This window comes from Diospyros lotus, chromosome 8 (genome assembly GCF_014633365.1).
Source record: "Diospyros lotus cultivar Yz01 chromosome 8, ASM1463336v1, whole genome shotgun sequence".
NCBI classification, from domain to species: domain Eukaryota; kingdom Viridiplantae; phylum Streptophyta; class Magnoliopsida; order Ericales; family Ebenaceae; genus Diospyros; species Diospyros lotus.
The window spans coordinates 30,252,695-30,268,859 of NC_068345.1; the positions used below are offsets into that span (position 1 = coordinate 30,252,695).

The window sequence follows — 16,165 nt, forward strand, 5'->3', positions numbered from 1 at the left end:
ATTTCGGCTTCTTGGTTTGGTTTTCTGGTTTCTGTTTAGTTTTGTGAATTATTTACTTTCTGTTTGTGTTAATATCTCTTACTGTTGATCCAAGAGTGGGAAAAGAATTTGAGAAAGAATTGTTTGTCTAAATCTGCCTAAACCAGTGAGTCTAAAACAACACTTTGGTATCAGAGCCTTCCCCTAGGATAAGCTTTCATTTCGTTTTCTTGGTGTCTCTTTGTCATAATAGTATCAAGAATGGCTGCAACAAGATACGATATAGAAAAATTCGATGGCCATAATGATTTTGGCCTTTGGAGGATAAAAATGAAAGCACTACTAGGGAATTTAGGACTAGAAGAGGCTTTAGATGAAGAAAAGAAAATACCCGACACTTGTATTGAAGAACAGAAAAAGGAAATAAGTCAACAAAGGAAAGAAATCAATAAAAAGGCATTCAATACTTTGATTCTAAGGCTAGGAGACAAGGTGGTGGGAAGTCTCTAAAATGACTACCGCAGAAGCCCTTTGGAAGAGACTAGAGACCTTATACTTGACCAAAACTTTGTCTACCCAGTTATTCTTGAAAACCAAGTTTTTCACATTTAAAATGGGAGAAGGTCAAAAACTACAAGAACATATAGATGATTTTAACAAATTATGTCTAGACTTTGAAAACATAGATATCAAATATGACGATGAGGATAAAGCTCTACTCCTTTTGCATTCTTTGCCAAAATCCTATGAAACTTTTGTTGATATTCTAAAACATGGAAGAGACAAACTGTCCCTAGAAGATGTTGTAGGAGCCTTAAACTCCAAGGAATTACAACAGAAGGTTGAAGGCAAGAATTCTATGGGTGATGCTCTTGTTGTTAGGTGAAGACCAGAAAAGAGGGATCAAAGGTTTAGGGGTAGGTCAAGGTCAAAATCTAAAACCAGTAGGAAACCTATCAAATGTTTTTTCTGTCATGAAGGTGGTCACATCAAACGCAATTTTCCTAAGAAAAGAGGGAATTTCAGGGTAAAGCGAACGTTGAAATATCATCTTCAATTTGTGAATTTGACCATGACAGTGCAGATGCACTAGTTATATCTAATACCAAGGATAGGCAAGTTTGGGTGTTAGATTCCAATTGTTCCTTTCATATGTGTAAAGTATAAGGACATTAATGGTGGAAAAGTATTGTTAGGAAATAACCAAGAGTGTAAAATCAAAGGGATTGGGGATGTTAAAATTAAAATGCATGATGGAACAGTGAGAATATTGCCAGCTGTTAGATATGTCCCAAATTTAAAGAGAAACCTTATATCTCTTGGAGAATTAGATAAAAATGGTTAATCCTATAGAGGAGTTGGTGGAGTCCTTAAGGTAACCAGAGGCTCTCTCATGTGCATGAAGGCAATCCTTCAAAATGGCATATATGTACTGCAAGCATCCACAGTTGGTGGAGAGGCAGCAGTAGGAGAGGATATATCCTATGAGCCTACTAGGTTATGGCATTATAGCATGGCTCACATTAGACAGAAAGGGCTTAAGGAATTGGCTAAACAAGGGATTGTAGGTGCTGGAAATGTAACAGCCTTAGATAAATGTGAAACATGCATCTTTGGGAAATCAGCTAAAGTAAAATTCCCTAGGAAGGCTATCCACTCCACTAAGGCCCGTTTAGAATACATTCATTATGATCTGTGGGGACCTTCCCAGGCCTTATCTCATGGTGGAGCTAGGTATTTCCTGTCAATAATTGATGATTATTGTAGAATGGTTTGGGTTTATGTATTGAAATCAAAGAATTAACACTTTTGAAACATTTAAAACCTGGAAAACTATGATAGAAATTAGAAAGATAGCAAAATTAAAATCATTAGGACTGATAATGGGTTGGAATTTTGCAATAAGGATTTTACCCACTTATGTAATCAAAATGGTATCCTTAGACATCTTTCGGTTCTAGGGAATCCCAAACAGAATGGTCCAGCCAAAATGATGAATAGGACTCTATTAGAGAGGGTTAGGTGCATGATAATCCATCCTAGGCTATCTAAATTTTTTTGGACAGAAGTAGTTACTACCAGTGTTCTAAAAGGTAGCCTATGTGACACTTGGCAGCCGCGAATCAGTCCAAGTTAGAACCATTGGGCCCGATCAGCGAGTAGCCGCTTGGCCTGGGCCAATTATCATTCCCTCTCTTCGTTACTCTCTCTCACCACCGATCTCGTTGTCTCTCTCTCTCGCCGCCAATCTCATCGTTTCTCTCTCTCTATCTTGCCGCCGATCGGGCCATTCTCTCCTTGCCGATTCTCACTCTTCTTCCTCCGGTACATATGGCCATCTTCCTCCTTGAACCTTGCTACTTGTTGCGCCATCTTCCTCCTTGTTGCTTGCTGCAGCAAGCAGCAAGATGGCTTGCAGCAAGCAACAATGGTTTGTTGCGTGCAGGCAGGCAACATTTCGGTCGCCTAACTAGCGCCTAGTGCGTTTTAAAACATTGGTTACTATGGCAGCCTATGTGATTAATAGGTCCCCATCCGCAGCCATAGGGTTTTAAAAGGCCCTATGAAATGTGGACGGGTCATAAACCTAATATAGACCATGTAAGGGTGTTTGGGTGTATTGCTTATGCTCACTCTAAGCAAAGTAAGTTAGATCCAAGAGCAATTAGGTGTCTCTTTATAGGATATCCGAAAGAGGTTAAAGGATATAAATTGTGGAGTCTAGATCTGGATATGCCTAAGACATTTGTGAGTAGAGCTGTTACATTTGATGAAGAGACTACTATAAAAGATTTTGAGGAAAAGGTGAAATCAAAGGATGCTAGAAAAGCCAAGGCAGTCGATGTAGAACTGCAAGAGGAAACCAGTGATAGAGGCCTAGATAATTTCCCATATCAGGAGTTAGAACACCAAGAGGATTATGATGAATCCCCCGTAGTCAGCAGGAGGAATATGAAGCATCCTCTTTTGGGCAGCAAGAGGATTATGAAGAATCCTCCAACTCAGAAAATCCCTGTGATCTGGAGAGGTATAACGTTGCTAGGGATAGACAAAGGAGGGTTTCAAGGCCTCCTGTGAGATACATAAATTCTGATTTAGTGTCTTATGCACTGTCAAGTGTAGCTGCTAAAATAGGGGAAGAGCCTTTATCATATGACGAAGCAGTGAAATCAAAGAATTCTCAAAAATGGCAAGAAGCCATAAAGTTGTCATGACCCTAGGGTTTAGCTAGGGTCTTAGAAGGAATTGGAAGGAATTTGAGGAAGAACATAGAAGAATTGAAGGGGGAGATTGAACAGAATTAGGGAGGAAGTATGGAGAAATGAGAGGGAGAGAAGAATTGAAGGGGGAAATTGAACAGAATTAGGGAGGAAGTGTGGAGAAATGAGAGGGAGAATGGAAGAGAATTGTAGAGAGAAATCAATTCTTATTTATCAATTCAAAACATAATCCTCCCCTCTTACAATTGGCCTTTTTATAGGCATAGCTAGCTTTTTAACTAATTTCTAACAGCACCCATGTGCTCCTAACAAACAACCAAAATCCCTAACAAACTATTATACCCTATTACAATAATACCCCTAACTGTAATTTTAACTCAATTACAGCTTTGCCCCTATAATATCCAAGGCTCATGGCAATTTCCCCTCCTTGAAATATTTCTTATCCCCAAGAAACTTATAACCACCTAGCCGTTGCTTCTTTATCCAATGCTCATCTTCACCCACTGGTTTCTTCTTCGCCTTTTATCTCTTATTTCCCTAGTCTCTCGCTTCCTCTTTTCTTTTTCCTCAACAGTAACATCATTATGATTTGCTGCAACACCAATTTTAGCCATCAACCTCTTCCTTATTGCCGTTAAAAATGGTTCTAAATGTGCCGTCAATCCTACAACCCCATCCTCCAACTCTTCTGGCTTCAATGTTAACTTTGCTTTGTCTTGTGTGCCCGTGCCAATGACATACATGTGAGATGTTCCAAGTAAGGTTCCCGATGCAATCCTTTGTTCCTTCTCTTTAGACTCCTTATTTTGTTGTTTCAGGAGATCAATGGCATCAGGAGTCTCAACACCAGTGGCAGAGCTTAAGAGGAAGCCAACTGATTGAGTGTCATCCTCCACTTCCTCCTCCCCAATCCTTCTTCCATGTACTCCTCAGCCTTCTCCATAGCCAAGACCAAGGGAGCAGTATGTTTAGACCCTTCCATATCTTCAGTAGGGGCCTTCTCAAGTGGAAATACTTTTACTTGTTGGTAGCTGGAGTACATCGAGGATTTACTTTCAACAAGGCTATCCTCCTTTGGTTGCTCCACTTTAAGGAATTCCTCCTTGTTAAAACTTCCTTGATAATCATTGAAGTATTCTAAGGGGAAGTTGTAATGATACTTCTTAGTCAGTATCATTGCAAATTCCTGTAGCTTCTCGCAAAACATTCGACCGAATTCTTCACACTCTTCATGTATTTCACTGGTTGTTTCCTTGCACCTTAGATTGAGCTGATTATCCATTTTCTTTTCCAATGTCCCATGATTCTGGCCAAACTCCTCATGGTTTTTGTTATATCCAACTGAGATTATAGCATTCTGCTTCATGTATACACTGTCCCCCCTAGCTTCACGAGTAGGACACCCCACTGAAAATTCAGCCTTATTTTGCTGCAATTGAGTCTCCCATGGCCTCATGTGCACACTGCCCGCCTTGGCAGAACTTTCACTAGCAGAACGAGACACAAGCCAAGAATTCAGAGCACTGTCCATCCTGAATCCTCAACACTTCTCTTCTGTAACTGCCTCACCCAGTCACCTCTAAAATTGATCCAATAAGTGGCAAATTGCAACCACTGTTCTGCTTCGGAGTCAATCCTATTTTAGGACCAGAATAAATGGCATGTTACAACAACTTGATTGGCCTTCAAGAGTCGCCTAGGGCTACCGAATATCCTGTATCGCTTGCTGCAATAATACCTAATACTTGTTGGAATCACCATCGGAAACACCGGCTTACTACGCCTTCCAGTTCACAATTTCTTGGCCTCGAATCTGGTTCTGCTTTGAATTGGCTCTCCAGAATGGTTGGAATCTCCTTCCAATCAAGGTGGAAAGCTCGTTGTGACACCCAGTCGCTTCACCAGCACGGGTCGAAAGGCAACCAAAACTGTAGCACACAGTGCCTTCAGATCAAAGCGGCAACACCCACAAAATTCCAGTCGGAATTCCAATCAAAACCGCCACACCATAGCCGCACCTGTAAGAAGCTTATCAGGCTGGGCCAGAATGGTCTTCCGATTTGGTCGCAACTCTCTGGGTCATCCGCTTCACCTCTAACGAACTCACCCTCGCCTCAACAGTCGCACTTCAGTGGTCGTGGACCACCCTCCCTTCGTTACCTTCCAGCCAAACCAAAAATCACCTTCAAGGATCAGATCTATCATCGTCCAGAATCACTATCGAGAACCACCATCGAACCAAAGATCACCGTCAACTCTTTGTTGCCTCCTGAGGTCAAAGATCACCGACTTAGCAACCCAAACCCAATCGCTCCAGAATCCCGGTCGAAGTTGCCTGGGTCCTCTTCTCCTTAAGATCCAACAACAAGTGTCTTCTGTTACCCAATCACTTCTCTGAAACGCCTCTTGAATCCACTTCGCCTTCTTTGTTCGACTCCAAGATCCGATCGGAACTGTTGGTCTTACTCGCCTACAATACCGAACTCAATTGAAACTGACAAAGTTCTTGAATCAGTGAAATTGTCTTCAGGAAATTCCTGGGTTGCTTCTTCTTCGCGTTTTGGATAAGGGTTGCCACAACTTCGACCTTGAATCGATCAGAATGTCACCCACGGATTAACTGCTCTGCTTCGAATCAGCTTGATTACTTCATAATCGGATCGGACAAGGACAACTACCGAATTGCAACACTCACAGCCGAGGAACAACTGTTCTGATACCATTTATCATGACCCTTGGGTTTCGCTAGGGTCTTAGAAGGAATTGAAAGGAATTCGAGGAAGAACAGAGAAGAATTGAAGGGGGAGATTGAACAAAATTAGGGAGGAAGTAGGGAGAAATGAGAGGGAAAATGGAAGAGAATTGTAGAGAGAAATCAATTCTTATTGATCAATTCAAAACATAATCCTCCCCTCTTACAATTGGCCTTTTTATAGGCATAGCTAGCTTCTTAACTAATTTCTAACAACACCCATGTGCTCCTAACAAACAACCAAATATCCCTAACAAATTATTATACCCTATTACAATAATACCCCCTAACTGTAATTGCAACTCAATTAAAGCTTTGCCTCTATAATACCCAAGGGTCATGACAAAAGTCTAAGATGGACTCTCTTAAAAGGAATAAGACTTGGATTCTTGTAGATAAACCCTTAGGAAAGGGGGTGATTGTCTGTAAGTGGCTATTTAAGATTAAGGAAAGTGTTGGAAAAGAGGATAAACCTAGGTATAAGGCTAGGCTAGTGGCTAGAGGGTTTACCCAAGTGCCCTGTATAGACTTTAATGAGGAATTCTCACCCATGGTGAGGCATACCTTAATAAGGACCCTTCTTGCAATTACAACCCAATTAGACTTAATTCTAGAACAAATGAATGTCACTACAACCTTTCTACATGGAGACTTAGAGGAAAACATTCTAATGGGACAGCCTAAGGGTTTTGAGGTTAGAGGGAAGAGAGAGCAAGTGTGCTTACTTAAGAAATCTCTCTATGGCTTAAAACAGTCACCTAGGCAATGGTATAAGAAATTTGACTCTTTTATGTTATCTCAAGATTTTAAGAGCAGTTCCTATGATAGTTGTGTGTATTTTAAACATATGTCAGGGAATATATCCATATATCTTCTCCTATATGTAGATGATATGCATATGCTGATTGCTAGTTAATCAACCATAAAAATAGAGAATCTTAAGTTGAGATTAAAGTCAGTGTTTGAGATGAAAGAATTAGCAGAAGCTAAGAAGTTATTAGGCATAGAAATCAGAAGAATATATAGCAAAGGCAACTGTCTTTGTCTCAGAAATCTTACATAAGCAAGCTGGTCAAAAGATTTAATATGTGTGATGCAAAGGATGTCTCGGTTCCTTTTGCACAACACTTTAAGTTATCCCATGAGCAATCCCCTAAAGATGGAAAAGACATCAAGGAAATGAGTAAGATCCCTTACTCTAATGCGGTTGGGAACCTAATGTATAGCACGGTCTATACAAAGCCGGATTTAGATCATGCTATGAGTGCCTCTAGCAGGTTTATGGCCAATCCAGGTAAGGCTCATTGGAATGTTGTCAAATGGACCTTTAGGTATGTTAAAGAAACACTAGGCATGGCTTTGGTTTATGGTGGAGTTAAGATGGAAGGAAATCCTTTCATCCTTGGGTTCACAGATGCAGATTTTGCTGCTGATATGGATAAAAGAAAATCCTCAACAGGTTATGTCTTTCAGCTTTGAGTTCTACCATTAGCTGGAAAACTAACCTACAACTAGTGGTGGCATTATCCACCACCGAAGCTAAGTATAATGCATTAACAGAAGCAATTAAAGAGGGTCTTTGGCTTAAAGGTATTATTAGTGAACTCCTAGGTAGAGATGTCAAGGTTAAGTTGATGTGTGATAGCCAAAGTGCTATTCATTTAGCTAAAAATCCATCCCACCATGAAAGAACCAAACATATAGATGTTAGGTATCATTTCATTAGAGAAATCCTTGATAAGGAAGTAATAAACCTAATACAAGTTGTAGGAGAAGAGAATGCAGCAGATATATTTACCAAATCTGTTCCTAAATCTAAATTGCAGCATTGCTTAAATATTCTTAATGTTTGTTGTGTTTGAGTGGTCATGTATGTCAAGCATTCCCAAAGGAGAGCAGAACCAGTCTATCAAGTGGAGAAAACTCAAGGCAAATGGTGGCGTATTGTTGATATGTTTGCCTCGAGTTATCCTAGAAGATCAGTGAAGATAGTGGCTTATGTCGGCTAGGGCGTAGATAGGCAGTTAGAAATAATACCTAAATGTGATTAGTAAATGTTTGGGGGTTAAAACTGTAATTATGGGTTAAAACTGTAATTATCTAATTCCAGTTAGTTATATTGGGATGTCTGCCTATTATTATAAATAGAGGGCAAGGGGTAGCCGATTGAGAGAGTTCTCATTTTTTGTTGTAACGAGTACTGTTCGTTCTAAGAGAAAGGCTAGTGGTTGAGAGATAGCTTTGTAATCTTGGTAGCAAAGGTTTGATGTACTCGGGAATAGAAGGAAGGCAATTAGCTGTGTACTGATCGTTCATACTGAATAAAGAAAGCTAATCGAGGGGTGTTTAACTGCTGGACGTAGGGTTGCAACACTTGCAATCCGAACCAGGATAAAATTGGTTTCTTGTGGTTTGATTTTCTGATTTATGTCTCGTATTGTGAATTCTTTACTTTCTGTTTCCATTAACATTTATTTCTGTTGATCCAAGAATGGGAAGAGTATTTGAGAGAGATTAGTTCATCTAAATTTGCCTAAACCGGTAAGTCTAAATAAACAATTTGGTATGACAATACAATGGAAATAACCAGGTATGACATTACCGGTTATACCCCCAACTAATTAGTTACCATTAGAAAAGAAAACCCTAACTCGCTAACTAACTTGTCGCTTGGAATGATGACTTGCCTTCACTGATTTCTTAAAAAACTTGCTCGATGCAAACTAAACAACACATCCCATTTTTGTCTAGTTTCCAACATAGAAAGCTAACTGGAGCCTAACTACAATTTGGTTAGGGTGAACTATGGTGAAGATGACAGTTGCCAGTGCTAACAAGAAAATACAAAATCTTAAACATGGTTTTCTCACTTGAAACTAATTTCACTAGTGATACTTGATTTCATTAGCTAGCTGCTAGCATGGGCATGATGCTTGAGCCTGGTTTCCATATATGACAAACAATCTGTCATTTTAAGTTTCCTATGGTGAGTTATGGCCAAAGTTTTGGTTTCTTACTATTTGCAAACAACATCAACAGCAATTTGAAAATGTACTTTAAATTCCATGTTGAGAGTTTAGGTTGTGGGCCCTAATAAAGCCCAGAAAATTTACTTTTGCCGCCTATAAATGGAACTGCAATCATCTAAAGTTTTCCGCTCACAATGATGAAAGGAGTTTAAATCATCCCCTTATAGGTAAGTGGTCTGAAACTTGCATATCTATCAACAAGCATGTGTCTTAAGGCTTAAGTGAGCAATTAGAGTGGTTGTCGATCCTCTTTTCAATTCTGATTAAGACCAACCATTGAAATTGATATAGTTACTTTTAGTTTAGTTAAAGAGCTATTTTTTAGTTAGACTTCTGGACCTCTTCTAGCTCACAGATAAGAATGTAAACTATATAGTGAGATTTGAGTCATAAGACGTGTAAAAGGTTAATTGATTATTTGATACCTAGCACATAGAATAGTTCAGTAGCTTTGAAAGGTTTTTTCAATGGGTTTTCTCAATTGATTTGCAGCATCATACTCATTTGAGACACACCAGAACAAGCTTACACCACAAAGGCTTATAACCAATCTTAAGGATGGTAGTATAGGGAGTTACAAAGAGATAGTTGTCAGATACCATTAGCTATAGAATCACCTAAAATCCCTCAATGGCCAGGTTTCCCTTTCTGATTCTAGTGCAATTCTATAACTAGAAATGGTCTTGGAATACTTCATTTTGATAATGAGGTTTGAATAGAAATGGTCTAGGAATACTTCATTTTGATAATGAGGTTTGAATTTTGAGAAATCAACCCATTGTTCATTAGAAAATGACGTCATGTACGGAAAAGGTTTACTAATTGTGTGTGACTAGTTTATTTCTGCCTATCTTAAAATTTATTACAACCTTTATTGCTACATGCAAAGTTTTTCATCACTGACTGTGTACAAGAAGCACCATGGGCAGACAACAATTTGTTTAGGAGAGGGATAGGACATGAGAGAAAGATACATAATGGAAAGGAATAAAAGTGGAGTAAATGGAGAGGCTGTTACTCTCCCTCTATATTCGCAAATGAGGGAATATAAAAAAAGAGTAAGGTAGACTGACCTTGCTAAATGGAGAATAATAAAGTGAAGCAAATGGAGAGGTTGTTGCTCTCCCTCTATATTTGCAAATGGGGGAATATAAAAAGAGTAAGGTAGACAGACTCAATGTATAGAGGGAGAAATTGTTACTCTCCCTCTATATTTGCATATTTACATAAATGATAAATACATCTACAAGTTTATAAGGTACATAAGATTATGAATTTGATTGCAATTTGTACATTGGAACAAAGTTGTAGATTGTGAATTGATATTGTAGCAAACAGCAGCTATTATATTGGTATTGCACACAGGTCAAATGGCAGTAATTATATTATTATTGCACACAAATCAAGCAGTGGCTACTATATTAATACTGCATATGTATCAAGTAGCAACGATTATATTTATGTCAAATCATAAAAGAATAATCATTTTGACATAAAAGAATAATCAGGGTTTTATTTGAGTTAGGATAATATTGAATTTTTCCAACAATAGAGAGGATAAGAGAAGATATCCCCAGTGCATAAGACTCCCCATTTTGTGAGGATCAGCAAAAATTTATTTTTTGTGCACCTTATTTAATCATCCAAAGAAGGCTAAACCTTTATCCTCCCACTGCCCCAACATTACTCCCCACCCAAACAAAATGTAATAGACGAAAAACCTTACACATGTCTTAACCTCTAAGAGGACCTTGTGAAATTTGATTAGTTGAATGGTTGCCTTGGATTATGTCTACTTGTTCGATGTTATTTGGTTCTTTGGTTGTTAAATTCTCACTTCAGAATTCTTATGGCTGCCATTGAACCTTCAGCCAGAGACTTCTAGATTTGAGCTTTAGCTACCAGGATTTCTAAACAATCACTTGATTTTCTTTACGAGCATGATCACTAGAGACCTAAACAAAATATCACAGTATTCTATTAATGATTTATACTATGGTTAACTTGTGTTGTAATTAAAGAATTTATGTTACTAGTAGAGTTGATAACAAGGTAACGAAATACAGAGGGAGAGAGACAAGATAAAACTAGTGATGGTCTTAAAAATAGTAGACTTGTAGCTTGCTGCTTCTTATCACTTAAAGGATCTCACCCATTCACATGGTAAAAGATTCTTCTAATAATATATCATCTAAGAACTGAAGTTGGTAAAAAAAATCAAAATAAATAAAAAATGGTGCATAACCATCTATTGACATAAACGAACAACAGATGGCCCCCCCAAAAAAAAAATCAAAAGAAAATTTATGGAAAATAAATAGTAAAGTACCTGTAGGGAATACTTCATTGCCTCGACCATCAACATCAAAAAATATAGGACAATCACCCTCCAGACCATACACATGAACTCGATTTGGGAACTTCGCAACCGTTATCTCTGCCTAAAAAAGTCATTGGTCATAACAAGTTTCAATACATAATAGATTTTTTAAGATATTGTGATATCATTCATATGCTAAAGCCAAAACTACAAATACTAAGGTTGTTTTCCCTTCATGGTGAGCCTCACCATGATGAATCTTTATAATGAAATTTTGAAACTGTCATACTGAAATATCATTGGCACGACAAAGATGCACATTAAACCAGTATGGTATACTCATTTTAAGCTGCTGAAGTCTCAGTTATATCTAGAATCCAGATGCAAGCATAGATTTAACTACATACGACAAAAAAATTTCTTCGTAAAATTTCCAAACTCATGGTGAAACAGTTCTCCAGATATTTCTTTTCAAAATGCACAGAAACTAGTGTCTTCGTAGCTGTAATTTAAGGGCTTTCATAGGCAACATGGTAGAGTGCATAACTATATATGGTTCAAATAAAAAATAACAATTAAAAAATATCTCACAGAGACAAAACAAACATAAGAAATGAGTGTCAAACCAAAGATGGACGTTAGCATTATGCAATTTTTTTTACGTACGTATATCTAAACATACAAACACGTAAACAAAAATATGGTGCAAACAGAAAAATTAATCATAATTTTGACAATTTTTTATTTCATCCTTATACGGAATCACCCATCAAAGTAGTGTGTAATCTGAAATCAACCAATGGTATATCATTATTGCGTATATTTTAATATAAACGTCATTGTTAATAGCATTTTTCCCTAAAAAACCAATACAAGCACAATGCATAAATGCATTCAAATGCATGCATGTGTAAACTATATTCACATAAATTAAATGCACTCAAAAATAAAATAAAATCTATCCTCGTCACATGCTAACAAATATGACCCATTCTGTTTTCCCTTCCATTGTAAAGAAAACATAGTGAAAATTACAGCATCGCAAAACCTCAATACCAAAATATAACATTCAATGCCAATAAGTTGAAACGGTTTAGTTTCACTCAGCAAAGAGGAAACTTCGATTTTCACTGGCAAATGGTCAATTTCACCGCCAAACTTCAAAAACAAAATAGAACGGAAGGCAGAGCCGGACTGTAAAGAAATCGATGACCTTGGGGGGCAATAAGGCATCGAAATCAGCATCGGAGGCATTGGGGAAGCGTTCTTTAACGGTTCTCTTCAACTTCTTACGATCGGCACCTGACAGCCGCTGCTGCGTCTTGGCCTCCACTGGCTTCTTGAACATTTTCGTTTCCTACGAATCTGCTTTTGCCTGAAAATAAAAATCGTAGGGTGGATAATTGGAGAAGTTGAAGCGGCCGATCAGAAGGGTTTACGCCGCCAAGTATGCCGAGCAAGTTTCGGGCAAAGGCAAAGGGAAGTTTCTGGAACCGAGCGAGGCGGTGGATGGTACTCGTACCTGGTTATCTTGCGTCGTTATATCAGTAGTCCTACGATAAATTTTTTAAAACAATGTTATATTTAAATTTATTTAAAAATACTTTTATTTTCAAATAATTATAAAATAGGTCATTTTAGCTTCCCATCCTGTCGAGATAAGTTATTATGCCATAAAGATATTGACTCACCATTCCATGATTATATCAAGATAAATACACAAGTCGTATTTGAAGTCTAAAAATTATTATCACAAATTATTTTGTCACGTCATCAATTTAATTTTTATCAAGACCATCACAGTCATATTTAAGAGTACAAGCCTAGACCACAAGTGCTAAGGATATCATTGTAAGTGTACAAGCTTGGACCACGAATGATGGAGCAGAAGCATTGAGTATAAGAGTAAGTTATGGTTATGAACTTTTTAGTTGTGGAGTAGGAGCCTCGACAGACATAAAAAAAAAACCTGCACCCCTTACTTTTATGTGTTTGGAGTTGATTGATTGTCAATATTTCTATTCAATGTTGGATGATGTTCCTCAATTTATGATTTTTTTTTGTACATAAGATATTTTCACATTAATTTCAATTTGGATGCAATTTTTTTGTGTACATATGGTTTTGATAGAGTTGATGTTGGCAGGATTATTGTTTGAATGTGATGTTCATATAACTATTTAGGTTATGTGTACATATCCTTTCGAGTCAGATAAATCAATTAACATGTGGCATATAAATTGTCACACGGGTGGATGACTTCCCCAGTCATGCTCCATGCAAACTTTAAAAGGACATGTTTGGAACAAGCCTTTTCCATCGATATACAAATAAAAATTTTAAAATAAGCTTTTTAATTTTAATTTTATTTTTATTAACAATTTTGTGTGTGTGTGTGTGTGTTTTCTATCATTGATACCGCTGACAACTCCTCCCAACCTTCTCTCTAATCATCAATATTTGAGGGTCGTGTTACTTCTCAAAACTTAGCACCGTCAACTTAGTGAGACTCCCAATTTTGAATATTATCAATCTCCTCTTTTGCACAACTTTTGTAGAAGTCACCAAGAAGGAAATATTGAAAAACATATACCCTTAAATCACAAGAACTGATGAACTACAAAAGAGAAGAGATTGAATTACCCTAGGGTTAGCTAAGAAAGCCACTTCGATACTTAATTTAGACGTGAGCAATAAAGACTAGAAATCTAATGGTAACTTAAGATTAATGTTGAGAATGAATGTTTATCTTGAAGAATAGATCATCCCCTATTTATAGTAACATAGAGATAATAATTTGCTTAAGATTATTTCTTTTTGTTAAGCAACATTTAGGAGTAGTTATCCTAGATGAACTTGAAAGGATTAGGATTACCCTTGCAAACCCTTATTCATAAGATTTGTGAGAAGGGTATATCCCAAGTTTTTCAAGATTTGATTGAATCATTAGATTTTCAATGAAGATCCTAATCAAATTAAAAGTCCCAATATTGAGCAATATTTGTTTGTTTGTGGGTTTATGAAAAACTTCTTGTTTAGGTCGAACATGGCCCCTATGAAATACTGAGGCCTAGCTAGTGGGTTGAGGCTAACCAAGGCCTAACTAGTCGACTCAGGCCAAGTCATGACTTGGCTAGCAAATCGAGGTCAAGCATGACATAGTTAATGGATCTAAGTCAAGCATAACCTAGCTAATAAAGTTGATTCTCAAGTATGATCAGAAGTCCCTTTCTTCCTTAGTCCAATATCATTGAAGTAAGGAAATAAAAGTAGCATCACTCTCTTACTAAATCTCTAAGGCAAAAAATGGCTCATAAATATTGAGGTTGAGGATGGCCTTCAAGTGTTGCGGGTGAGGTTGGGCTTTCAATGTTGAGGCCAAGGTTGGCCTTTAAATGCTGAGGTTGAGGTTAGGCTTTAAATATCGTTCAAAAGTGGCAATTTGAAATTCCAAAATTCATGAAGAACATCAATGAACTGACATGCAATTAATGGCTCAATCGACTAGTTCAACCTTTTACTAAATCTACCTCCAAACATCTTTTTAGCCCGTGATGGCCACGCACCCTCCCAATAAGGTTGTGATTCTTATTCACAGGTAAGCATGTGCCTAGCTAACTTTTAAAGGAAGATTGTGCCCATGATTAGTCCATTTTTCCTAAGAATATGTAGCGTAGCTTTTGCCTCTTTTAGTATAAATTCCATATGACAATTCAAACTCCTTTTTCTTATTTCACACTTGTTCACAATATCCCTAATTAAGCTTTATCCTTCCTACCTTCATCTGAAATTATTGTCTCTGTCCTTTCATAATTTTCTTTAGATTAGATGACTTCTTCTAGCCCAATCAAGTTGAAGGCCTTAAACTTATAGCTTGGGAGTAACGCCTAGCAAAGAACATCAAAACCAAATAGATGTCTTCTTAGCAATAGGAAAAGTTCTTATGTAAATACAAGATTCTAGACAATTGGGTTATCGAGCTCAATATGAATCTTAAGGCCTGCCAGCTAATCATAGAAAAAGTTTGTATACCAATCTATGCATTTGACTTTGGTTTCCAGCTACCTTATTTGGGATTTCCTTCATCGATATGATATTATGTCTACAAAGCTCTATTCTTACACTTAGCGATACTTGATGGCTTTTCTCATGGTTTACTCTGCGACTAATGTCAAGGTAACACCTTTTCTCATTCAATTCTAGTTCAATCCACTTCATGATTTTAGGGGGTTGGATCTACTTTTCCCCAAAGAGATGATGTCATTCTAAACATTCAAAGCACGAGGCTGAAGAGCTAATTCCTAGTGGTGGCTCCAAATACTTGGATGACTAGAAAGATGACTACGTTTGCATCTACCCCTAAGCAAATGATTATTCATAGGGTGTCTAGTTCACTCGAAATGCATGGATAGTACCAAGGAAACACAAGGTTCCCTTTGAGAAAGACATTTGGGAAAAAATGACACAGTTGTTTAGCACCTAGGGCACTTTAGTTGATTTTAAGAAGGAAATATTCTTAAATTCCCTCCTCATGAACTTTGAGCTTCTCGATAAAGCCACATATGTCTTTCTTTCAATGAAGTTGTTTTCCTTCATTCTTTTTTTTTTTTTTTTTTCAAGTGAAGACTATACCCACATTGTACTCACAATAGACCTTTATAAGGAAGTGTTAAGACTTTCTTGACTCACAAGGTCCATCTATGCTCAAGGTCGTTGAGGAAAGGGCTAGAAGAAGATGACTGGCCTCGACCCTTTAAGACGTTTTTCTAGTAAGCCCTTGATAAAGGTGGTTTGTCAAAAAGCCTCAAAGGAAAATGAGTTGGGGAAGCCAATTCGCAAACATTCATGGCTCCCAAAGGTC

At 37.6% G+C, this 16,165-nt stretch overlaps 1 protein-coding gene across 2 annotated transcripts in view; it reads right to left on the reverse strand.

Moving 5' to 3' along the window:
* LOC127808042 (uncharacterized) overlaps positions 1 to 12,835 on the reverse strand; it is a 28,407-nt gene extending 15,572 nt beyond the window's left edge. The window contains exons 1-2 of one of the 2 annotated variants that reach the window (XR_008024857.1): positions 12,518 to 12,835; positions 11,314 to 11,425 (exon numbers count right to left, since the gene is read on the reverse strand). Coding sequence is in view for 1 of the 2 variants with exons in the window: in XM_052346355.1 (XP_052202315.1) it covers positions 11,314 to 11,425; positions 12,518 to 12,652 (247 nt within the window). In the remaining variant the exon portion in view is untranslated. The remainder of the gene's footprint in view (positions 1 to 11,313; positions 11,426 to 12,517) is intronic. The other variant, XM_052346355.1, reaches the window with a different exon arrangement.
* Positions 12,836 to 16,165: the final 3,330 nt, after the last annotated feature.